The following is a 24,555-nucleotide window of genomic DNA, read 5'->3' on the forward strand; positions in this document are numbered from 1 at the left end:
CCTGAGGGGCATCCTTCTGCGACCTCCCACCATCAGCAGGACCTGCCTGGCGTTGCCCAGGGTGCTGTGAGCGAGTGTGCCTGCTGGGCCCTCTGGACCTCGCTTGTCTGGAGCTGCCGGCGCTCAGGCTGCCGCTCAGACCACCGAGGCCTCCAAGCTCGGGGGGAGGTGGTGCCCGGGGAGCCAAAGCCTGGCCCCATGAGGGGCTTGAGGGCACAGACTGGGTAGGAGGGGTTCCCTTGGACCCGTAGTTGGCCCGTTACCCGCAGCGCGACCACCAGGGCCCCTGCTCACCGCTCTTTTCCTGGCCTCCTGCCAAAGTGAGCGGCATCACCGTTCCCATAAAACCTAATTTACAACCTGGGGGCCGCATTTGGCCCTGAGTCTGGGCTGCCGGCCACCGCTCTAGCCCAGGCTTCTCCAGCTCGTGTTTGCGTACGTGTGACGTGGACCCCTCGGGTCCCCCGACCTTCTGGGTCAGGAGGCCTGGGGAGGGGGCCCAGGGGAGGCGTCTCCCACAGGCTCCAGGTGCGGCTGCTGGATGGGTGCTGCGTTTTGAGAACCAAGCCCTAGAAGAGGAACACGACCCGTGGCACACAGAGCGCGAGGCTGACGGGGCTGCCTGGCCCGGCACGCCGCTGCCACGGGGCAGCTTCAGGTCCTGCTCTGGGGGGACCCTGGAGCACCCCGCTGTGTGTGGAGGGAGTGGTGCCAGCAAGGGTGTGCGTGGGATGTGAGAGAGAAGCGTGTGTTCCAGGCACCCCCGGGGCAAAACATCGGCGCTCCTCTGAGCAGCTTGAGAGAGAAGAGACAGGTGGGCGGCGACCCTGGGGAGGACGGATGGTCCGTCCAGGTCCGCCAGACTCAGCTCCCAGTCTCGACACCACGGTGAGACTGTCCCCATGGAGGAGACTTGGGGGATCCTGGAACAGCCCCCCCCAGCCCAGGAGGGGCCCACAGACATCACCCCAACCCAGAGTCAGGGAGCCAGTTCCTGCGGGAGACGTGGGGCCTCCAGCAGTGGGGGAGCTCAGTGGCCCATCGAAGCAGCCCTCCCGTGGGGCGTCTGTCCCCTCTGCTCCATGCTGGGGGTCCGGCAACCCAGAGCCCCCACTCGCTCAGTGCGGTCAGGGCCTGCGCGGCCGACACTCCCGCCCTGGGCCTCGGTGTCCAGCTCCCCTGCCTTCACCCCCGGCTCTCCTGGCTTCTCCCCTTTTCCTGGCCTCGAGCTGGAAAGCTGGCACACGCTGGGCCTCCGTGTCCCCTCTTCCGCTCCTCGGCAACCTCGTCAGGCTCCCCGCGCCGTCCCTGTGTTGGTGACTCCGGAAGGTGCAGCTTTCGTTTCTTCCGGGCCGCCCAGGCGCCAGGTCAGACACAAGGCAGCCGGCACAGCTCGCCGCCTCCTGGCCCCACCACGTTCCTCCTGCCCCAGGTTCGCTTGACCCGGTCAAGAACTCGGTCCCCATTTAGTGCGAAGCTCTGGCCAAAACCTGAGCTGTGCTGCCTGGTCTCTGTTACAGCCAAGCGTCCCAACGTGCTCCCAGTAGGACTGCACTGCGCCCCGGCCGCTTGGCCTCCTGATGGCCCTTACGACCCCTCGCCTGCCTCTCTCCATGCAGCAGAGTTTAAGACAAACCAGCGCAGGCCAGGACTGGGTTTAAATCCCAAATCCTTCCCGGGGCCTGACCCCCTTGGCGAGTGCTCCCTCCCTCAGACCGCCCTCCCTTACCCTCCTGGGCAGGGTGCAGACCCTGGGCTCCTTGCTGCCTGGGGCCCTGGGACCCAGCCCCCATGTCAGCTCGTCAGAGAGATGGTCCCTTGCCACCCTGCCAGGAACAATACCTTCCTTCACTCAGTTTCCTTATTTCTCCTCCCAGCACTGGTCACCAGGAGATGCTTGGGGGGCGGGGGGGCGTCTCCTGCTGCCCCTGCACTGGGAAGGGAGCTCCAGGAGGAGCGGGTCCCCGGTGCCTGGAGAGACCCACAGCAGTCCTGGTATATACACAGAAATGGCTCCCGGGGCACCTTGCTGGCTCAGTTGGTTAAGCGCCTCTTGATTTCGGCTCAGGTAGTGATCTAGGAGGAGGCCTGCCTGGCCCCAAACTCTTTTTCCCAGGACGTCTAGGATGCTAGTGGGCAGGGTAAGGGGTGGCTTCCTGAAAGGGTGACCGGGGAGCTCCCTCCCCCCACGACGAAGGGCCCCGGCAGGTGTCAGGACCGCTCAGAGCCGCCCAAGAACAAGCACCTTTACAGACCCGAACAGTGATGCGAACCAGCAACGGAGGGAACCAGGTTTTGCCGGTGGGGGCTGAACTTTGTCCCTCCCACATTCACATGGTGAGCCCTGACCCCGAGCCCCTCTGAAGGGGACTGTATTTAGAGACAGGCCTTTATGGAGGGGATGAGGGTAAAAGGAGGATATTCGGTCGGAGCCCAGGGTGGCCGGTGTCCTTGTAACAAGAGGTCCGGACTCTGGAATCTGGCAGAGGGACAGGGGCACAGAAGAGAGGTGGACACCTTGGTCCCGGACTTCAGCCTCGAGGACGGCGGGACCCTTGACACCACCAGCCAGAGCAGACGGACAGTTCCCCGGCACCAGGAGGCACTTCTGCATGGTGGGCGGTTATCACAGTAGCTTCCCTGGACCGTCCATCAGATAGGCGGAGGGCAGCGCCTGGAGACAGTGCTGTCCCCGTCCCCCATGCCGGCGGTGGCGGTCCGGATGCCGGCCTCGGGGGATCCAGCCTCGGGGATGAGCCTGCTCCGGAACCGAACCCGAACCTGAGGCTCCGGTGCCCTGCAGGGCTGCGTGCGGGGGCGGCGGGGCGGGCCTCTAGCCCCGAGGGGTTCCTCCCGCCCTCCACCTGGACCTGTGTGCGTGGGCGGTGGGGGTCTTTGCCTGTACCCCCCCCCAAGGAGTGCAGCGCGGGGTGGTCACGGCACCGGCTTTGCCCGGCACCGGCTTCTGCGGGCGCCGCCTGGGAGGGGAGGGGGCGGCCCCCACTCTGCGCTGGGGGTCCTCAGGCCAACCGTAAGGCGCTGGCTTGTGTCCCACAGGCCCCAGCCACTCCAGCACCGGGGGCCACTGCACCTGTCGGCGGCCCTCGGAGCCCCAAGGCCGCGCAGGCCCCGCCCCCGCCCCGCCCCGCCCCGCAGGCCCCGCCCCCAGACGGCCCCGCCCGCCGCCGCCGCCCCCCCTCCCCAAGCTCTCCGCGCCTTCCGGCCAGAAGCACTGCCCCGGGCAGGTGGATGCCCGCCCCTCCCCGAGCTGCCCTTGGCGCCCCGCCACCTCCCCTTCGTCCCCTCGGTCCCGGTCCCGGTCCCGTCCGTCCTTTGGTCCCGAGGTCGGCATGGCGCGCGCACTGGGGCCCCAGCGGCGGCTCCTGGCCGTCTACACCGGCGGCACGATCGGCATGCGGAGCGAGCAGGGCGGTGAGTTGGAGGCCTGGGGTGGGGACGGGGTCGTTCTCACGCCCCGTGACCTTTCTCAGGCCAAGGCCGGGCACCGGGGGCTCTCTGGGGCGCTCTCAGCTCCCCTCCCCTCTGCTGCGGCTGGAACCCTCAGCACAGAGGTGTGCCCCCCCCACCCGGAGGGCCCTGCGGCTTCTGTCCCACCGCCTCCCCCCTTCCCCGTGGCCAGGGCGGTGGGCAGGTGTGCCGCTGCCGTCCAGGCCTTCCCCTCCCGCGACAGAGGCAGCGGCACCACGCCTCGCCTTCCCCCAAGGTGCTTGCCGGCTGCAGCGCTCCCGACGGCAGTGGGCGCACACTTCGGGGGACTGGTCAGGAGCGGCAGGGGGCTTTGGGGAGCCGCACATCTTGTCTTTGCCTATGAGGCAGTGGCTGCTGCTGGGGGCCTCGGGCCTCGGGCGGGGGTGCCGGAGCTCGCAGGCCACCCCGGGCCAGGATGCCCTCGGTGGGGGCCCCCATGGCACAGAAAGAGAAGGCCTGCCCACCAGCATCCAGAACACTCTGGCATTCCTGGGAGAGGGGGAAACGGTTCCCTAATGCCCAGGCAGGCCAGGACGAACCCCAGCCTCGGGAGTGGTGACTCAGACACCATGGCGGCTCCTGGTGGCTCCGGCCGCTCCCCCTCGGTCCCCGTCACTCCGTCTGGGACGCTGGCACTCAGTGGGGACATTCTTTGAGGCCCCACCAGGCAGAGCCCCAGGATTCAGGCCTGTGTAGACAGAGTCCTGTCCTGGAGGGGCTTGAGCCCAGGGACCTGGTTGTCCATCCGGCCCGCCCGCCTGCGGCTGCTGTGCCCTCCGCCTCTCTGACCCGGTTAGCTGGTGGGTGACCTGAAGCCTGGAGGGCCCAGCGGACACCACCGTGCAGGGGGCTGCTGGGGTCCCTTGCCACCCCACCCCCCAGGCCAGAGAGGGGCGGACACTGAACCAGCGGCAGCATGTGAGGAAGGTCACAAAGGCCGTGTGCCAGCAACATGCAGGGCTGTGGGTGCCTGTCGGGCAGGACCCTGCGTCCGGCTCCCCGCTTCCCTGGAGGGCACGGGGTGGGGGTGCTTCCCGGGAGCTGGGAGAGAGCCGGCGGGGCTGGGAGGAGGGAGACGGGCCCAGAGCGGGTAGCTGCCCTGCGCCCACCCCCACGCTGCTCCCCCAGGCTTGGCACGGGGCCAGCTGCAATTCCGTTGCGCTCAACACAGAGCTCCCAGGGTCTGGGCTGCAGGGACGGGTGGACTCCGACCCCCTCCCACCAGCCATGCCTCCTGCCCTGCTTCTCCCGGGAGGCCTTGTGGTCAGAGAGGCGGCACACGCACCTGTTCAGAAGGTGAACTCGAGACCCTGACTCAGGAAAGACCGCCTGGGGGTGGGGGTCGTCTTCCCTACAGGGAGGAATCTTCCAGAATCCCTTAGGGCCTGCCCTGGGCCTGGGGCCGTCTGGCCTGGTGAAGGTGAGACCGCCAAGCACCTTCTTGTGCCCAGAGCGGCCAGCCTGTCCTAGCCGGCGACGACGCCGGTCCTCAGAGCTCTGGCCGAGCTGCTGGCTGGGGGGCGGGCCGCCTCCAGTCTGGAGCAGGGTGCCTTCTCCTCTGCGAGCCACAGCGGCCTCTCTCAGCTCCTGGCTGAGGGCTTTGCCTTCATGAGGCCTTCCTCGTCCCCAGCCCCACGGCAGCTGCCAGTCCTCCCCCTTCAGGAAGGCTTCAGGGAGCCTGTGATTACGGCCCAGAGGACAAAGGAGGGAGAGGTGTGGGATCTGGTCCCTGCTGTCCCTCTCGTGTCATGCAGCCCCTGACCCCCGGCTGCTGAGACCAGGGAGGGTCCTGGGCCTGCTCTAGTGCGTGACTGGCTCTCCGTGTTCTTGAGGGACACGCATCTCCCGCCAGCTTTTTTGGCTAAAAATGTTGTAGAGTGAAAAGGTGTCTGGGGACCAGGGCTGCACCCCAGGCCAGGGCAAGAGCAAGACGAGGACGGGTGGAGGAGCCGGGCTCCTGGCTGCTCCAAGCCCTGCCGGGGTCGTTGAACTCAGGACTCCGGGCCGTTCCCCAGGGTTCTGATGGGAACCCCATCAATGATTAACTCGCCCAGCACTGCGGACGGGGCTCCAGCGGCGCGAGGGTGGCGAGGGGCGGCGAGGGCGCAGGCCAGCCACAGCAAATCTGTTTGGGTCGTCACTGGTGGTGTTGCTGGCCTGCAGGGCACATGGCACCGTGGGTCTGAGTCTGCCAAAGGTCAGGGCGGCCAGCGGAGGGCAGAGGCCGTGGCCACTGGGGGCAGCCCTTGACCCGTCCCATCTCTGGGTTCAGGAAAGATGTCACAGGGCAAGGGGCATCATGAAAAGAAGTCAGATGAGGACCCCGAGCCCAAGGCTGAGCAGCACTTGGGGCCTCCTCCCACACAGCCGAGGAACCCAGGAGCCCCTCCCTGCTTGCCCCCACCGCAGCGGCCCTTGCGGGCACTCGCACACATAGCCCAGGGAGCAGAGCTTTGGGGCCGGGCGTCTGAAGGCGCCAGGACAGCCTGGCGGGTCGCAGGAGCTCCTGCCGCCGAGCCTTGCCACCAGACTGCGGCATCTGAGCCCTCGGCCCGGCCCTCCTTCTCGATCACAGTTTCACGTGCTCACAAGCTCATGCCTGGAGCCTAAGCCATAGGTTGTCCTAGGGGGCTCTGCTGTCCTAGGGTACACACGGGGGGTTTGGTGGGCACAAGAGTGCATCCCCTTGCCTTTGGGGCCCAAGGACGAGACCACATTCTGGTTTTATAGGCGCCTGGTGTGGGGGCCCTCGCTGAGAAAAACAACATGATTTACAAAATCCGAGTTCAGCGTGAAAGTGAACATTGACTTGGAATGATTCAGGAAATCGTAACAAATCACCAGTTTTAAAAAGCCAAGAATATCAGAAAACCGTTTTGTTCATTAACTTGCTGACGCGCTCTCGCGGCGGCGCCCCCCCATATCTTTGCTGGGCATTTCCCCAGGCTCTTCCAGCGCGGCGGCAGCCCCCAGCCGGCCACAGGGTCGTGCCGCGAGAGCAACAGGAGGGCGAGGCCTTTCCTCGGGGCGGTTTGGCCTGTGCTGCTCCCTGGCTGGGGGGACAGCGGGTCCTGTCCTTTCCGGGGGCCCTGCAGCCCGGCCCCTCCCCACCTCGCGGAAGCAGGATGTCCCTGGCAGCCGCTGCCCCTTCAAGGGTCAGCAGGTGACCGCCCACATCGTACGTGTGTCCCAGGAAACCCACACCAAGTGCGTCCCCACCTCACCTGCCCCACCCTTGGACCCCCGGCTTTGCGGACTGCCCTGCGTCACCCACCACAAGGAGCTGCGGTGGAAAGTGGCCGCGCGAGCTTCCCGGGGTTGTTCCAACAAGTGAGCAGGAGGGTGGCCCCCACCCCTGCTCTGGGCAGGCATCTGACCTCGGGCAGGAAGGGTCCGTCCTTCCCGCTTCCTTGGCCGTGGCCGCACCGCGGCAGCCTCCGTGCCTCTCCCTGCCCGGTTCCTCCGCGGCCGTTGTGTGCTACTGTCCCCTCTGTCCGCTTGGCCCCATCGGCATGACGCTTCTCGCCCACACGGTTTACTTCTGCGGCAGGCGTGAGCGGAGCTCCTGCTGGGGCTGCATGCGGGGTGAGGACACGTTGCTCACGGTGCATCCCCACCAGGGTTCCCTCTGCCACAAGCATCCCTGAGCAGCCATGAGGCCCGTCTGCCCGTGCTGGCCAGGGGACTGGCAGGAGCTGGGGCCTGGGCGTTAATGGGCGGACGGACACTCCGAGGGGTTTTGGGGCGGGGAAACAGCCCCAGTGAGATCACAGCCCGGCTGACGCATCACCGCCCGCCAGTGTGAGATGAACACAGATGTGCTTCTTTCTTGTTTCAGCTAAGCGCGTCTCAAGGAGGGGCACCCTGTTGTCCTCGTCGCCGTGTCCGGGGGCCCGGCACAGCCGGGCATGTGGGAGACGCCCAGAGAATTTAGCTGACCTGTCCAAGGTCACGGTGCTGGTAGGAAGCAGGCTGGAACAAAAGGTTAGGACCTGGAAGCCTCTGCCGAGGCTTGTTTCTAGGAAACACACCTGTAACGTATTAGGGCTCTCCTACAACACAGCACCATTTCTGTCCCGTGCCTCAGATGCAGGTTGCTAGGACACGGAGGCTGCAGGCGGAGGGCCTGGGCTGCGTGCGTTGTGGAGGCCTTGCACGGTGTTCTAGTGAGGGTACAAGGGCAGCCGGGCAGTATGTGGGAGGGGCAGTGGGCCTGGACATCAAGGAGGGCTTCCCGGAGGTGGCAACCCGAGCCGGGGCGAAGCACCTGCTGGACTTGAAGGGGGTTGGACCAGGGACTTGCAGACAGAGCCGACAGTATGTCTGTGAGCAGGAGCTGGTGTGGGCCTTCTGCGAAGTGGGGAAGAACCGTAGGTCCTGGCTGTGCGGAGAGAAGAGGCGGCAGATGGGGTGACCTGGCCCTGGGTGGAGGGGCCAGAGCCCCTGGCAGGGCCCCTGGGGCTGTCGCACTGGCTCCACAGGAAACTGTCCGTCCGGACAGAGCAGCTGCCCATCCTCACCACATTCTCCCCCGACAAACCCCAGCCCTGCCCGGGCCTGGCCCCCAGCATGTCGGGTGGATGTCCCAAAGCAGAGGGAGGAGCCAGCGGCTAGAGGAGTCAGCGGTGGCTGCTGGCCCTGACCCACACTGCCCCCAACCCGGCTTCTGCCCATAGTGCTCGTCCCTGGGAGTGGCCTGGCCGCTGTCTTGAGGTCACTGCCCATGTTCCATGATGAAGAGCACGCCCGGGCCTGCGGCCTCCCGGAGGACACCCTGGTGCTGCCGTGAGTGGGGGCTCCGTGGGGTCCCAGGTGGGGATGACCACCGGCTGTCAGTGGGTAGAGCTGTCCTGAGACGGCTGCCGCAGGGCCCGCAGGGCTGGCTGTGGTCACTGATGTCCTTGCACACTTTCCCGGCTTTAGAACCGACCAACAGCCCCCTTTCAAGTGAGCCTCGGACTCCCCCCACCTCGGGGGTCCCCAGCCACATGTGGATGCAAGCTCATCAAGAGAGGCGGGGGCTGTCTCCCCTAGTGTAAGGGTCCCCTATCTCTTAGCTCTCGGCCAAGGCTGCCTGGTGCCCTTCACGGCTGTCAGGCTGGGTGGGGGGGTCACCCTCCTGGTCCCCGAGCTCCCTCCTGCCGGAGATCCTCCTCCCAGGGTCGTCGTCTGGCCCATGGAAGGCAGCCACACGCTCCCTCTCAGAGCTGGTTCTGCGAGGGTGCAGACCGACCTGCCCCATCCTTGAACCCTCCTGAGGACCGAGGTCCCTGTTCCCGGGGGCTCAGGGGGGAGGCCAGGCCCTGTCCTCCGGATGCCAAGAGACTGGATATGTAGAGCCCACTGAGAAGGCCCTGGGTGCAGGGGTGGGCAGGGTGGGGTGGAGGGTGCAGAGCTGGGCGGCGGGGGGCAGGGGGCAGAGCGGGAGCCCTTGTTCTGCCTCCCGCAGGCCCGCCAGCCCCGACCAGAGAGTCATCTACACGGTGCTGGAGTGCCAGCCCCTCTTTGACTCCAGTGACATGACCATCACTGAGTGGGTTCAGATTGCTCAGACCATCGAGGTAGTTGGGGAGTGTGGGCGTGGCTGGGAGTGTGGGTGGGGCTGTGTGTACTGGGAGGGGCTGCGAGTGTGGGCGTGGCTAGGAGTGTGGGTGGGGCTGTGGGGGGCGTGGCTAGGAGTGTGGGTGGAGCTGAGCGTACTGGGCGAGGCTGGGTGTGGGCGGGGCTGGTGGGCTGGGCGTGGCCAGGGCTTCAGAAGCACTCCCCTTGGGGTCTGGGGTGGTAGGGTCCGCTTGCCTGGCCTGAGACTTGGGAGCATCAGGAAGTGGCAGCTTCAGGAAAGTGCCAGACCCTCGGGTTACATCTCAGGCCCTTTCCCCTGTGCAAGCAGAGGGTGGGCAGAGAGTGCCATGTGCGGTTCCCGTGAGGAAATGTCCCAGACAGCTGTCCTGGTTAGTATCCTGGGCTGGGATGCTCTCCGCTTCCCTGCAGGTTGACAGGCTCCATGCCCCCCCTCGCCCCACTCCCCGTTCACCCCACCCACACCCACCCTGAAGGCAGGAACTTAGTAGATTTGGGGCCTATAAAAGGTACAGAACGCTGTGCAGGTCTCGTGGTTTACAGCACCCAGTGCGGCCCCCTTACTTGGTGCCAGACCCCCCCTCCGTCAGCTTTCCTCTCTGTTCTGCCCAACCCCAGCATTGCCAGCCCCCCTCCTGCACAAGCCTGGCCTGTTACCCGACTGCCTCCCGCCCCCTCCCACCCCTACCTCGCCCTCCCGCCCTCTCCAGGCCCAGTTCTCACCTGCCTCCCTTAAGAAGCCTCAGAGGCTCATCACATAGGCTCGTCTTCCCAGCAGCAGGGGGCTGGCCCCCGTCCCACGCTTGTGTTCTGCCTCTGGGGGCGGAGGAAAGCAGCCACCTGCGCCCCATCCCCTGTCACTGTGAGTGGGACAGTGTGTGGTCCTGGGCCTGGGCCTTACGTTCCTGAATGGGCCTGCTAGCTGACAGCGGACCTGTCTGGGGCAGTCTCCCTGGTGTGTGGCTGGCAGCGTCCTCTGGTTGGGGCCTGACCGCTTTGCTGAGCTCCCGGGCCTGCTGTCCTGGCCACAGTGTCCAGCCACCTGCAGACTCAAAGGGCCTGCCGGGCCCTGGTGGCCCCGCCTGTGGCAGTGCCCCGTGTGGCCAGCAGAGGGTGCCGCAGCCCGCCACACTGCTCTGCAACCGCAGTTAGGGTCAGCCTGGCATGGTCTTCCAATGGGCCAGGAAGGATGCTCCCCTCGGGTGGGTTTGGCCCTGCTGGCTCCCAGAACTGTGTCCCTTGCACCCACAGCTTGGGCCATCCACCCTCCAAGGCCCAGCCTTGGCTGCCCTCTAGCTGGTGGCCAGAGGATGCACTGCAGAGGCGGCCAGCGTGTCTGGGAGGCCTTCTAGGCTTTGCTGCACCTGGAAGGACGCTTCCCCACGTTTGCCCGCCCGTGTCCTGCCCTCTTGCCGGGTCCTGCTCCGGCCAGCCTCCCAGATCACCCACCAGCTCCCAGCCCCAGCGGTGCCTTGTGCGCTTCTGCCATGTCCTGCCTGGCCCTCCCGCTGGACTGTGGGCTCACAGCTCACTCGCCCTGCAGCCGCCCGCCCAGGAGGCAGGGGCCACATGGCACAGGGCTCCCCAGGAGTCCTGAGCTGAGTCCTGGTGTAGCCCTCCAGCTGGCCTGTGCTCCTGGGAGCCCTGACTGGCCATCACCTGGGGGAGACGCTGGCTGGAAGTCTAGCGCGGACCCTCCAGAGAGTGTCTTCCCTGCCAGCAGTGGCCAAGATCCCACCAGTGCGTCCCTGCCTCCCTCCCTGGGACCCTTTCCTCTCTTCCCCTGGAGGGGCCCGGCTAGCCGCCTGTCCTCGGGGGGAGGCCTGCCTGAGCTTGCTGCACCCCGCAGAGACACTACCGGCAGTACGACGGTTTCGTGGTCATTCACGGCACGGACACCATGGCCTTTGCGGCCTCTGTGCTCTCCTTCGTGCTGGAGAACCTGCAGAAAACGGTCATCCTCACGGGCGCCCAGGTAATGGCCCAGGCCTGCTGGTGGGCCTGAGGGCCTCCCTGAGGCCACAGGGGGGACCCGGGCCGGACCCCGGGCCTCTTTCTCAGTCCTGCAGCTCCCAGAGGCAGTGCCCATGGGTTGGTAGCGGCTGGCTGAGCTGGGCAGCTCTGTGGGTTGCGCCGGTGCCTGTTCTGCTCTCCCGGGTGGGCGCATGGCCCGCCGTCAGCCCTGCCCAGCTGCCCTGACTTTGTGCCTCTCTTCATGCTCCCGCCGATGCCGCTGTCGGGGGGAGCCTTAGACGGTCTCTGGCCTCCTCCCCCAGGTGCCCATCCGTGCCCTGTGGAGCGACGGCCGGGAGAACCTGCTGGGGGCCCTGCTCCTGGCCGGCCAGTACGTGATCCCCGAGGTACCTCCCCTCCCTGCTGTGGGGGTGCGGACTCGGCCTCACGAGTGTAGGCGAGGGGCTGGGGGAGGCGCTCGGTGGGACTTGCAGGGAGAGTCGGGCAGGGTTTTAAAGGTCTGCCTTCACCTCACACGTGACCTAAGCTGTCATCGCAGAGAAACTCCGAAGATAAAGCAGAAGGAAACAAAACCACCCGCGCTTTACTTCCCAGAGGTGCTGCTGTGAAGAGCGCTGTGCTTTCTTCCAGATTATGTATCTTTTTTTTTTTTAAGATTTTGTTTACTATTTGAGGGCGCCTGGCTGGCTCAGTGCGTTAAGCCTCTGCCTTTGGCTCAGGTCGTGCTCCAGGGTCCCGGGGTGGAGCCCCGCATCGGGCTCCCTGCTCCACGGGGTCTGCTTCTCCCTCTACCTCCGCTGCTCCCCGCCTGTGCTCCCTCTCAAATAAATAAAGAAAAAATGTTTTTAAAAGAGATTTTTTTATTACGAGAGAACACATGCACAAGCGGGGCATGGGGCGGAGGGAGCAGCAGACCCCCCGCTGAGCAGGGAGCCCGCCGCGGGGCTCCACCGCAGGACCCTGCGGCCGTGCCCGGAGCCGAAGGCAGAGGCTTCACTGATGGAGCCCCGGTGCCCCCGCTTACGTCTCCTACACATGCTCACGCTGCCTGTGTGCGCGTGGCACTTTCTGTAGAAGTCGGCCGCACCGTCCGGCTGTGCAGCTGGCTTCCCTGTTCAGCAAACCCCTTCACGGGGGGCCACAGGGGACCCCACAACACCCCCTCACATTGTAGGGGACCCCGTGCTGGGAGGTGGGCACCCACCCGGGGGAGGCGGTGTCCCCTACGTGCGGGGTGGCTGTGCCCCCTGCCGCTCCCCAGGAGAACTGCTCTAGAGAGACTAGAAGACGGGGGTGGGCAGCCCCAGAACCCCCGCCACCCGAGCTCCGGAGCAGGGCCTGCTGGGATCCCGCCGCTCCGGGGAGAGGCCTCTCTCCGCACCCTTGGGCTGAGTTCACGGGGTTCCCTGGGAAGCAGCGGTGGGGGCAGTGGGCAAGTGGGGAGGGGAGGGTGGCGGGGCCCCTCGCACGTCTGGCCCCTGGCCCCACTGCGGGTAGGGGTGCAGGGGGTAGGCCTCTGCCGGGGCAGCCCTCTGGTGTTTGCAGGGAGCGCTCTGCCGAGATGGCAGGGGGCAGGCTGGAGGGCACAGGGGCTCCCCTGGGCTGAGCCACAGCCTCTCCCCTCCCTTGCAGGTTTGCCTCTTCTTCCAGAATCAGCTGTTTCGGGGCAACCGAGTGACCAAGGTGGACTCGCGCAGGTTCGCGGCCTTCTGCTCCCCGCACCTGCCCCCTCTGGCCGTCATGGGCACCGATGTCACAAGTAAGCCGGGCAGGGAGCGGGGCCAGTGGACGAGGGCTCCTGCCCTGGGATTTCTGCAGGGAGCAGGGCTGGGAACCCGTGTCTGCGGCTGAGGAGCACCCCCGAACCGGGGCGAGCACAGTGCTCTGTTCTGCCCTGGGAGGCGGAGTCAGGGGCTGCTCTGAGGCGGTGGCCTGCGTGGGCCACCAAGGTGGGGTGTCCAAGCAGGTAGCCCCAGCTCAGGGCCTGGGGAATGGCCAGGGCTCCAGAGGCCAGGTGGGGCCCCACCTGCTTACGGAGGGCGCCCTGAGGAGAGGGTGTGGGTGCGAGTGGGGGACACCAGATTGGCTTCCTTTCCGTCGGGGGGGGCGGTGGCGGGGCTGAGCCCCTCCAGCCCTGGTGAGGAAGGAAGGGATGGGTGGCTGCTCTGCCGGCCTGGCTCCCTGGGGGGCTTAGGAGCGGAGCTTTAGGGGAGGCCCTGGCCGGCAGGCGGGGAGCAGCTCCCAAGGGAAGGCAGAGCTCTGGGCCCTGGGCAGACCACAGGGCACGGGCCGCACTGAGGCAGGCCCTGAGGGAGGAGGCCTTGGGGTGGGAGGCACTGAGGAGAGCGGGGGAGGGGGGACGATGTCTGGGCTCAGAGGGGCTCCCCGTGCCCCACTCTCCTGCCGGGGGTGGCCGAGGAGGACCCTGCCCATCCGGCCCAGCCCGAGCCATCCTCTCCTTAGTCACCACTCCTCATTACTTCCTTCTGCGAGACCGTCGTAGACGGGGGCTTGGGGGGTCGGAGGCGCTGGAGGGACACACAGAGCCCGGGGGCCTCCTGTGCGGAGGACAGCTCGGTCTCCCACACTGAGCGTCGGGGTGTGGGGTCTGCGCAGGGAGCCGGCTCGGTGCGCCCCATGCTGCCGTTCCTCCCTGTTGTCTCGGCTCCTGGGAGGGACGGACTGGGGGCTCCGTGGGCTCTCAGGCGCACGGTCAAGCCCGCAGGGAGGGTAGCGTGGGCTCTCTTTGTGTCTGCGAGCCCCGCAGTCATAATTCCTGCGTGCTGGCACCACGCCCCCAGCCCCGCTTATCTGTGCGCCCAGATGGGGCACACGGCCCTAAATTGAAGGACGCCCCTCGCGGCTGATGGATGCCGGGGGGGGCCCCCTCCTGCCGCCCATCCCCCCAAGTCCCCTTGGATGCAGCGCGAGAGGGCAGCGTGTGTCTGGAATGTTCCCTGGCTTATTATCACACACGAATTGCTCTGGTAGCAACAGCGGGAGGCCTGCAGGGGAGGAGCCCTGGGCCGGGGGGCTCCTGGAGACTCCTCTCCCCACCACTCTGGTCCTGGCTCTGCACACGGGACGGTAGCCTGTGGCCCTTCCCCACTCTGGGCCTGCGTTTCCCCGTGCTGGACATGGTAGCTGCCACCTCGGACGGGCTTCAGTGGTTAGGGCCCGCAGGGCCATCAGAGCCCGGCCTCTGCCCCATCAGGGCTGGCTTGTGCCCGGGATTGAGACAGTGGGGTCCTGGGCTGGGCCTGGGGCTCCTGAGGGCTGGGAGGATGCAGGAAGTTGGGGAGGGCTCTGCTGGCTATGCCCTGGCGGGGCAGTGACCTTCTGACCCCTGGGGACTCTGGCTTTCTGGGGGGCCAGTGGGTGGAAGGGCACGGACCCCTCACTTCCCATAGGGTCTGGGGGGTGGGCCTTCAAGACTTCGGGGTGCACGAGAGGGAGGCTTTCTTCCCCAGAGCTAACGGATCCTTTCTTCATTCACTTGCTCATTCTTTGACTGGCTGGGCTGTGGGCGAGGTGGGTGCCCGGTCTGGGGCAGGAGAGGCTGGGTGGTCTGACCTCTCCCGGGACCCTGGACCACACGCCGCCACTTGGGGTTTGGCTGCGGTGCTTCCAAGCCCGCCTGTGCTGTTCCTGGTCCTGCAACGCCTCTCCTCCACCTTCCCTGCACACTTCCGGTCGGGCTGCGAGACCCAGGCGCCTCCGTCCCTGTGGCGTCCTCCTTGCCCCCCAGGCTCCGTGCACAGGGGGGAGCTGCACCCCGCAGCAGACGGCGGGCAGCGTGTGCGTCGGGAGCGGGGCTGGAAGAGCCGGGCCAGGGGTCCTGGCCGGCTGCCGCCCGCCCGTCCCCCATGTGCACCTCTGCCCCCGCAGTCAACCGGGAGCTCGTGTGGAAGGCCGGAGGGAAGGCCCGGCTGGTGGTGCACAGCAGCATGGAACGGGACGTGGGCCTGCTGCGCCTCTACCCCGGGATCCCCGCAGCCTTGGTAGGGACCCGCCCAGCACCACACACCCTTCCGGGCTTCCCGTTGCCTGCCTTCCCATCCCATCCCCCGCACTGCCCCTTCCCGTTGCCCAGGAATGGCTGTGGTCCAGGGCGGGGATGTGGGTGCCCTCTCAGGAAGCTGGGGCCACAGACACGGGCACCGTGGCCCTCTTCTTTGTGGACAGGGGTGGCTTCATGGGGATGTCCCCACACGTAGGGGGGGACTTAGCACCGGCTGCCCCTGAGCTCTGGGTCACAGTCTGTGAACTGGGACCCGATCCCCTCCAGGGGCACTAGGGACAGGTGGGGTGGTCTTTTTCCCTGGGGGTCCCCACTGCTTGTCTCAGGCTGGGCCCAGGACAGGCGTTCCTCCCTGTGGTGCATGAGACGGACCCTGTGCTGCAGAAGGCCAGGTAGGAAAGACGGGCCTTAGAGTTCAACTGAACAGTCACGGCCTTTCCAGAGACTGGGCCTGAGGTCAGGCCAAGACGATGCTCCTGTGAGCTGGGACAGGGCCACAAGCACCAGCCCCCCAGGCTACCTGTCCCCCACCCCCTGCACCCCCCGACACCCCCCCTGCTTGTCCTCTGGGCTCTGAGTCCCTCGCGGGCTGAGGGTCTGTGATGGTCTTTCCTCCCCGGGCCACTCTGAAGGCAGAAACCCTCAGAGTCGGAGGCCATCTGGAGGCTCTGCGGCCAGACTGCGTGGCCCCCCATGTCAGGCGGCCTCTAGACGTCGGTGCAGGGGCGGGAACCCCGGGATTTCAAAGGAGGCCTGCTTCCGGAAGGGCTGGTCTGGCCCTGTCATCTGTCTCCTGAGTGGAGCCTTGGCACAGGGCAGGAGACGGGGCGGTGCCCCTGGTTGACTTGGAACCTGCGTGTGTGTCGGGCACTTTCCCCAAATCCTGCCAAGCTGGGGGCGTCCTCTGCTGTGTTTCAGACAGGGCAGGACGAAGGGGCTGGAGTGAGGGCCATGGGGCTGGGAGCCGTGTCGAGGGGTCGTTCTGATTGTGGCCCCCCTGGCCGCGGCCTTCAAGCTTTAGGAGGAAAACAGGTGTCTCCTGACGGGTGAGGCAGGGAGCAGCCCCTCCGGACTCTCTGTGTGGCCCGCTGGGGGTCGGGACCGCGAGACCGGACTGCTTCTGCCGCCGAGCGATGGTGCAGGACAAGCCTGGGGCTCCGACGGCTGGAGCAGGAGGCCAAGGCCCGCCTTACCCGCCTCCCGGCCCCGCAGGTCCGGGCCTTCCTGCAGCCCCCCCTGAAGGGCGTGGTCATGGAGACCTTCGGCTCCGGGAACGGGCCCACCAAGCCGGACCTGCTGCGGGAGCTCCGGGCTGCGGCGGAGCGGGGCCTCGTCATCCTCAACTGCTCCCACTGCCTGCAGGGGGCTGTGACCTCTGACTACGCGGCTGGCATGGTGGGGGCAGGTAGCCGGCGGCTGGGGGGGAGGCCGGGCCCTGTGACCCTGCACCCCATATCCTGCTCGTGCCCCTTTCCCCACAGGCCATGGCCGGCGCCGGCATTGTCTCTGGCTTCGATATGACGTCGGAGGCCGCCCTGGCCAAGCTCTCCTACGTACTGGGCCACCCTGGGCTGAGCCTGGACGACAGGAAAGAGGTGCCCCTCGGGCTGTGGGTGTGGGGGCAGGGGTCACAGGGCTCCCAAGGGCACAGTGAGGGCACGACTGGGGCAGATGGTGGGGCCCAGCCCAGCAGGGTATGTGCCTGGCTTGGAAAGGGGGCAGGGACGCAGGGCCTCCCAGTCGGGGAAAGCACCAGCTCTGAGGCCTGGGCACCCCCCCCACTACCCCCAGGCTCAGACCACCCGCTCTTCTGCTGTCTCAGGGAGCCGTGGTCTGGCACTGCTCAGGGTGGCCCCTTGTCCCCCAGCCTTCCTCGGGGCGACCTCAGACGCAGCCAGCCTTGCCAGAGGCTGTAGGGTCCTGGGGCGACGTGGGGCGGGGGCAGTGGAGGCTGTGGTGGGCCCGCAGGGACCCGGCTGGTCATGGTCAAGCCAGGGCCTGGGGGATGGGGACGGAGCTGAGGGGTTTCGGGCCCAGGGGAGCCCTCACCGCCTGCCCTGGGGGTGCCTGGTCCCCGGGGGGCTCCTGGGCTCCAAGCATGCCCGGCTTGCTGTGTTCTCCTCCCCCAGCTGCTGGCCAGGAACCTGCGGGGGGAAATGTCACTGCCCGCCGGGGCCGAGCGCCGGCCCTCGCTGAGTAGCAGCGCGCTGGGCCGGGGGGCTGCCCAGCTCCTCACTCTCAGCCAGGTACTGCCGGGTGTGTGCAGGGCGCGTGCACGGGGCCTGGGGGGCGGGGCCATGCCGGCCACACCCGCCGCGCCCGCCACCTTCCTCGCAAGCAGGGGACGGCCAGGCATGGCCTGGTTCCGGGCCTGGGTGCTCCGCCGAGATGACTGGCCAGGATTCAGGGGTCAGGTGGGAGCGGCGCCTGGGGGCCACGGCCGAGACAGCTGAGCGGAGTCCTTGCAGCGCATGGACAGCAGGCGGAGTGTGGCCCTGTCACCAGCGGGGCACGAGGGGCGTCCGGCGGCTGCACTTGGCTGCGGCTGCACTTGGCTGCGCGGGGCCTGCCGCCTGCTGGTCTTGGCCCCAGGCGCCCTGCGGCCGGTGGGGGGCAGCCCGCAGGGCGGGCTCACTGTCTGTCCCAGGTGTTGGGCAGAGAGGGGGCTGCGGTCTTCCTGGGCCTGCGGGTGCAGCCCCTTTGGGACTCCCCCTCCACCCTCCCAGCCAGGGGCCCAGGCCTGGAAGCGGCTGGAGAGCTGGGGTCACACTTGAGGGCCCAGGGTCTGGGGTTGAGGCCGGGCGAGGCCCACGGCAGTGACTGGGGCCTCCTGGTGACCCAGCGCACGGCCACTCTGGCTGAGACATCCAGGCCTGGCGTCCCAGTGCCCCCCGAGTCATGCCACACGTGTCAGTTTCCCCTCATCACGGATCCTGCCGTCATGATCACGGCCACGTACCGGGGCAGACCGTGGGGAGACCAAGAGGCCGGAATGTGTGTGGCCTGTTCCTGGGGTGGCTGTGCTGGGGCTAGAGCTTGAGGGTGTGGCTGACGGGCTGTCGCTTCGGGGTCTGGCCGCGCTGGGGTGCTGGGCTGCAGGCAGGCTGGGCCGCACCTGGGGAGGCCTGCAGGGACTCCGTGGCATTCCCGACCCTCTGGCGTTTGGGGCTCCTCCATGACCCACAGCACCCCGGGGCTAGGGGCAGGCGGCGTGTAGGAGCTGTGCCCTGGGAGGTATGCCCTTCTTTCCAGGCGAGGGGACCAGGCACCCCTTCCCGTGCTCCCCAAAGCGGGTGTCTTGTGAGTCTGTCTCTGCCCCCTCAGTGGTGGAGGCCGCCGCCGAGGAATCACATCTTAGCGGGTGGGCGGCCCTCCCTGGGGCGCATGGCCCAGAAGGACGGACCTGGACCGTGGTGCCGGGTTCCCCAGGGGCAGACGAGTCAAAGACCCCGGGGTGCCCCTCTCTCCATCCAGGAGGCCGACGCCGTACGGGAGGCCCTGGTGCCCAGCCTGGCCTGCGCTGCGGCCCACGCGGGCGACCTGGAGGTGCTGCAGGCGCTTGTGGACCTGGTGAGGCCCCGCCCCTCCTCGGGGACCAGCCCCAGCCACACCAGTCCCCGGGCGGGGGGTGGGGCAGGGGACGGCCTGGCCCTGGGGCCCTGCTCTGCCAGGCTGTGCTGCTGGGGGACACTCTGACCCTTCCCATCCCCTCTTCCTGGCCTACCTGACCCTGCCCAGCCCTCCCTTGGGAGGTGACAGGCCCTCATGTCACCCCAGGGCAGTGACCTGAGCCTAGAGAGCTTTAACGGCCAAACTCCTCTGCACGCGGCCGCCCGGGGAGGCCAGCCCGGGGCGGTCACCATGCTGCTGCGGAGCGGGGTGGACGTGGACCCCCGAGATGAGGACGGACTCAGCCCGCTGCTGCTGGCCGTGAAGGGCAGGTACCGGGGGCTCCCCACAGTGGGCATGCAGGCTGGGGGTCCCACGGGGTGGGTCTGGGGCGGGCCGCCATAGGACGGCTGCATTTTGCCTGTGGTGACCCAGCTTGCTTGGGAGAGCCGAGCGGGGCCAAGGACATCTGCTTCCTAGAGCCTCACCCACCCCCGGCCCAGATGGGCACAGAGCCTGGGCGGGCAGCCAGCAGGGGGCTGGAAGGACAGGCATCAGGGCCTGAGGATGTCCCCGGCTCCCCCCGCCCCCTCGTCCTGCCTGGCATCTCTCCGAGGCCTGGGCCTTCCACGCTCTGGCTAACAGTAGAGACTCAGAGCAGGCGGCCTCGAGGCGGGCAGGGCTCAGAGGGAGCATAGCTCGACATTCTAGGGGCTTCCATCTGAACCGGGCCTGGAACTCGCTGGGAAGACCGTGTGGGTGGAGGGGGCCCTCCAGCAGCCCAGAGCAGTATCGGTGCAGAGTGTGGGAGTGCACACGTGCACACGGGTGTGAGAGCTCGTGTGTGCGTCTGGGCGACGCGTCGCGGCTCTTGTGTTCAGCCTTGGTTGGCTGACTTAGGGTCTGCGCCAGGCCCCAGATCCCCCTGCTTCTCCACTCTAGCGAGTGCTGGCGAGTCTCACAGAGAGAGGCTGGGGGTGTGTGAGCCTGGGGTGGCCCGACTGTCGGGCTTGATCCGGTCCTGGGTGCCCCAGCACTGTGCGCCCTGGGTGGGCGCGTCACCCCGGTGAAGAGCAGGGCGGGTGGCTCCCTCCTGACCGGGCCGGAGCACGGCGCCGGGGGTTCCCAGGGTGGGGGTGCGGGGCTGGAGTGATCCGGGTGCAGATTCCAGGCTGTGAGTCCTTGGGCGTGGGTGGAGAATGATGAGCTCACCGTCCCGGTCCCGCCCCCTCATCCCTGACCCCCCCCCAGCACCACAGCACCCCCCCAAACCGGTCTCCCAGCCTTACTCCCGGGCCTGGACCTGCTGTGCCCTGGAGGGCTCTTCGGGGCGGGGAGGGCAAGACCTGGGGGACCCCGCCCTCCTCCCCAGGCCTCCTAAAACGGGGTGACCATGCAATTTACGGTACAAGGCCACTGCAGGGGAAGGGGCCGGGCAGCGATTGTGCGGAGAGGCTGGGTCCGCACGTTCTGTTCCCTTGCCTCGCCCACCTGCTCCCCCACGCCCCACGCCCCCGCCCCGGCCTGCCCCCGCCACACGTCCCCATCCCACTCCAGGGTGGCTCCAGGCCTGGCCCAGGCCAGTTGGCCTCCGGAAACCCACAGACGCCCGGGCCTGCTCTGGGGCCTTCCTGTGCATGTCTGTCTGTCTGTCTCACCCCCGCTCCCTCCAAGGGCAGCGCACAGGCCCGGCTGACTCAGTTTCCCCAGGCGCAGCCTTGGCTGCAACGGGTGTGTGCGGCGGGGAGTGCGTTGGGCCCTTAGGATGGGGACTGGGGGGGCCTGTGGCCAAGGCCTCATGTGGGTAGAGGAACGGCTGGGTCAGGGCCGACGCCCCAGCATGGGCAGGTGCTGGGGCACCTCAGACCGGGCTCCACCCTGCAGACCCAGGAAGTCCCAGAAAGCTTCCTGGATGTGTGAAGGGACATTGCCCTAGGCTGGGGGTGGGGTGGCCCGGGGGGTGGGGGGGAGCCGCACTGGTTCGGAGCCCGGGCGGGGGCTGGTGGGGGAGTCGCGGCCATGTGGATCGGCGGCTGCTGGGCAGGCGGTCAGTGTGGTCAACATGCTGTGTCTCGTGACAGGCATCGGGGTGTCATTGAGCTGTTGCGGGCAGCTGGGGCCTGCCTGTCCCCCCAGGAGCTGGAGGACGTGGGGACAGAGCTGTGCAGGTAAGGGTGCCCGGGCACCTGGGTTTCTAGGGGAGTTGAAGGGGGAAGGGACTTCGGGAAGGGCTCGTCAGCCCGGCGGGGGGCTTCGGAGGAGGAGGAGGGCCTACCTGGTGGCCGCCCGGCCGCTGGAGTCGGCCCTAGAGGCTGGGGTGGCCGGGGGAAGAGAGCCGTCACCCACTTGCAGCCAGGTGACGGGTCTGCTGAGTCCCTGTCCTCCCCGGTGCAGGCCTTGCAGTAGTAGGGCCTGGTCCCCACCCCCGGCCAAATGGGGCCCATGGGCAGCGGCGGTCCCGCCCCAGCCCACCATGGCCAGGGGCTGACAGGGCTCGGACTCACAGGCGCCCTGAGGGGACCCCCGGGCCGGCCTGGGTGACCTGGGCTAGTGGGGAGTCTGGGGTCCTGGAGGTCTCCAGCTGGCGTATTGGCCATGGGTGGGCTGGAGGATGGGGGCTGCGGAGCCCGGCTTCCTGCTCCATCCCTTGACCCCCCATGCCCAGGCTGCTGCCCTGGCTCTGCCTGGGGTCTCTCCGTGCCACCTGTCAGCTGCCCCCAAGGGGGGCCGTGGAGAAGGAGAGACGCGAGGGTGGGGCGCTGGACGCTGCCTGAGTCCGCAACCCTGAAAGGCAGAGCCCCAGGCCTGGGGAGGGGTGCAGAGCGTGGCTCGGGCTGACGGGAGGCGGGGAGGGGTGTGCACACGGTCTACTTGCCAGCAGTCCCGGAAGCCCTGGCCCTCTCGTCCCCACTGGCCAGCGCCTCCCCTACCCCCATGCCTCGTGCCGGCCTCAGCCGACCCTGGGGGTCCCAGTCATAGATGTGGGGTGGGGTGGAGAGACCCCGCCGGCCCCGAGCCTCAGGCCTTCCCGCCCTGACCTTCCGTGTCCCCAGGGGGCCAAACCCTGCTGGCCAGCCCAGCTCCCACCCTTCCCGGCTTGCGGGGGGACGGTGGGCTGTCAGACGCGATAGGGTGTTAGGACCTCGCCAGGGGGAGGGACCTTGGCTCTGGAAGAACTTCTGGGCTTGGCTCTGGGGTGTGCTGCCCCGGGGGTTGGCCTCATTGGCTCCAGGGACAGGTGGGGACACAGGCCGAGAGGGGCGGTGGCAGCCAGGTCCCAGGGCATCCAGGACTCTGCCCAGGGGAGGGCGTGTCCACCCTGGGCTGCCCGGCTGGATCTGGGGGCCCAGTGAGGCCAGCGTGTGGGAGCTGGCGGGGGAGGCTGGCGACAGGTCTGGGAGGGGCTGGCAGTGTCCTCCTGCATGATTCACCCCAGAAATCACTTGGTGCCCCTGTGGGGGCTGACCAGGGGAGAGTCGCCGAGGCCCCCTTCTGTGGGATAGCCCCCCCCCCAACCGGCGCCGCAGCCCTGGTCAGCACAGCTGGCCCGTGGGTGGGGAGGGGGCTCCCCTGAGAGGGTGCGAGGGCGAGCAGGACCCTGGCGAGGGCAGGTGGGCCTGGTCCTTCTCCCAGCCACGCCGCCAGCTGATTCCAGGCCCCCCCTCCCCTCGCCCACGTCTCCTCGCAGACTGTCCTCCCTCCCGCCTCTGCTGACCCCGCCCGGCAGGGCCGTGTTGTGAAATAGGAAGCTGGCTAGTGGCCCTCCTTGTGGGGTGCACACGTGCGTGTGTGTGCTTGTGTGAGTACGTGCGTGTGTGCGTCCTTGACCTGAGTCATGGTCACCCCTGCGGGGTGAACCCAGCCTCCAGGCCACCGGCTCGCCTGCAGTGGACCCCACACTCTGGCCCTACTGGCCCGAGCCACTGCTGGGGTGCTGTGTGGGGCGGCCTTTGTGACGGGTCCCGGGGCCCCGACGGCTCGTCCTCTGTTCCCTCTCCCAGGCTGGCGGCCAGGGCAGACCTCGAAGGCCTTCGGTCATGGTGGCAGGCGGGGGCTGACCTGAGCAGCCCAGGCTACGACGGGCGCAGTGCCCTGCTTGTTGTGAGCGCCCCAGTGCCCCCGCTGCCCTCTCGTAGGCCACCTCTTCCTGGAAGGCCTCCTGATAGTCACATGGGCTCCCCCTCCTCCCTCCCCTACCCCCAGTGCCCACGGTCCCGCTCTCCCTTCCCATCCTAGCCCCTCCCTGGGAGCAGAGCTGTGGGGACAGGAGTCAGGGGCGTTGGGTGGGAAGAACCAGGGAAGGTATCCTGGTGGGTGGAAGGTGGCGGTGTGGGGGGGGGTGGTGTCAGGGGCCCGGCTGCTGGTCACATGCTCCCTCCCACAGGCAGAAGCCGCCGGGAACCTGGAAGTGGTGACCTTCCTGCAGAACCTCGAGGGTGGGGCCGGCGCCCAGGCCGCAGGCCCAGTAAGTTCCGTCTGCTTCACACAGGACTGAAGGCTTCCCCACAAGGCTGGACTCTGGTTTAGGGAACATGTCTAAGGGCTTGTCCTGGGGATGGAACCAGGGGAGAGTAAGATGAGTCAAAGTCAGTTAGGCCTGCAGATCTCTCTCTGTAGACCGGGCACACATTGTGTGCCTGAAGGGAGCAGTCAGGGAAGGCTTCCCAGAGGCAGGGTCGAGCTCACGCCTCCCGCCTTCTGCCTATCAGGCCGCTCTGTGACGCAGCCCCTCATGGCCCTGGAAGAACCCAGCCACGGCTAGGAGGTTCTTTGAGCCCGGACGGGGCCTCAGATCTGTCTACTTTACATCCTGCCTGCCCCGCCACACCCCACAGGGCCAGCTCCCCACAAGGGGACCCCTGGGCCCGGTGCTCCCCCCTGCCTCTCGGGTAGATGGGCCAAGCCTGCAGCTTACACCTCCTTCCCCCACTCCATCGTCTGACTGCCCCGCAGGTTCTCAAGTCACTGGGTTTGCTCCTGTCCTCGGGTCCCTCTCTGGGAAGGGCTGGGCCCTACTGGTGAGGTGCCCGGGCTTGTCTCCCTGCCCTTCCCCCATACGCTACCTGTGCCGCATGAGAGCGGTCTCGGGAGACGACCCACTTTCAGGCAGTGCTGCCTAGTGTCTAACCTGAAGCCGTCATGCTGCAGCACGGATGGGACCTGCTGGACGATCACAGCCCCTCCCCGCCGGACTCTGTGATGTGTCCCCGCTGCTGGGACTGCTTTCCTCTGTTTCCCAGACTTGGCCTTAAGATTTTGTTGGGCGGAATGGTAATAAAATCTCTCTGGGGACCCCTCCCTAGGTCCCCAAGCCCAGCTCTGGTGGGTCCTTCTGGGTCCCAGGACTATGGGTATGGGTGGGGACTTGTGCCCAGGCTCTGCAGGGGGCAGCCTGGGGGTGAGGGACACCCGGCCAGCCCTTCCCGGGCCAGAGCGGGGTTGTGTTCTCCAGCCCTGCACCACTGCCCTGCCTCCCCGGGTCTGCGCAGGCTGCCTCCCCCAGACGACCCCCGCCCCGTCTCCTTCGCTCTGATCCTCTCCTCCTTGAAGCTTGGAGCGCTTCCTCCACGCAGCCCTCACCCACATCTGCCTCTGCTGGGCTCCCCCTGTACAGACTGGACCATCCCGTCTCTCTGGTCCTCCCGGCCCCTCCCAGTGGCTGGCTGCCTGCTGGGCGGGGTTCAGTCCAGCCCCTTGTGCCCAAGGCCCCTACCTGGAGAGGCACAAGGGGGTGACCTGTGCCCGCCCTAGGGGCCTGGTTGTGACAGCCTCGCGGGGGGGCGGTTCCCCAAGGCGGGTTGGACAGCCCCGAGCCTCGTCAGAGGCCTGGCTGGGACTGAAATCAGCTGTTTGGACCCCGGGCTGGTTCTCCGTCCAAACTA

General features: G+C 67.6%; 1 protein-coding gene across 7 annotated transcripts; it reads left to right on the forward strand.

Moving 5' to 3' along the window:
• Window positions 1-3,251: 3,251 nt before the first annotated feature.
• ASPG (asparaginase) lies at window positions 3,252-23,989 on the forward strand. Of its 7 annotated transcripts, none has more exons than XR_006818816.1 (16): window positions 3,252-3,432; window positions 8,166-8,274; window positions 8,939-9,050; window positions 10,919-11,044; window positions 11,346-11,429; window positions 12,676-12,802; window positions 14,932-15,044; window positions 16,277-16,459; window positions 16,546-16,659; window positions 17,194-17,310; window positions 18,539-18,634; window positions 18,842-19,005; window positions 20,755-20,841; window positions 22,675-22,774; window positions 23,062-23,138; window positions 23,383-23,989. XR_006818816.1 is itself a non-coding variant. In XM_046009840.1 (16 exons), the coding sequence occupies exons 1-16, from the start codon at window positions 3,351-3,353 to the stop codon at window positions 23,392-23,394; spliced, it is 1,707 nt and encodes a 568-aa protein (XP_045865796.1). In that variant the 5' UTR covers window positions 3,252-3,350; the 3' UTR covers window positions 23,395-23,989. The 7 variants fall into 7 exon arrangements, 6 of the variants coding, with proteins under 6 accessions (XP_045865796.1, XP_045865795.1, XP_045865797.1 ...); XM_046009840.1 differs by having other exon boundaries at window positions 23,058-23,138; XM_046009839.1 differs by having other exon boundaries at window positions 23,058-23,989.
• The last annotated feature ends 566 nt before the right edge of the window (window positions 23,990-24,555 follow it).

Source organism: Meles meles, chromosome 6 (genome assembly GCF_922984935.1).
Source record: "Meles meles chromosome 6, mMelMel3.1 paternal haplotype, whole genome shotgun sequence".
In the NCBI taxonomy this organism is placed as follows: domain Eukaryota; kingdom Metazoa; phylum Chordata; class Mammalia; order Carnivora; family Mustelidae; genus Meles; species Meles meles.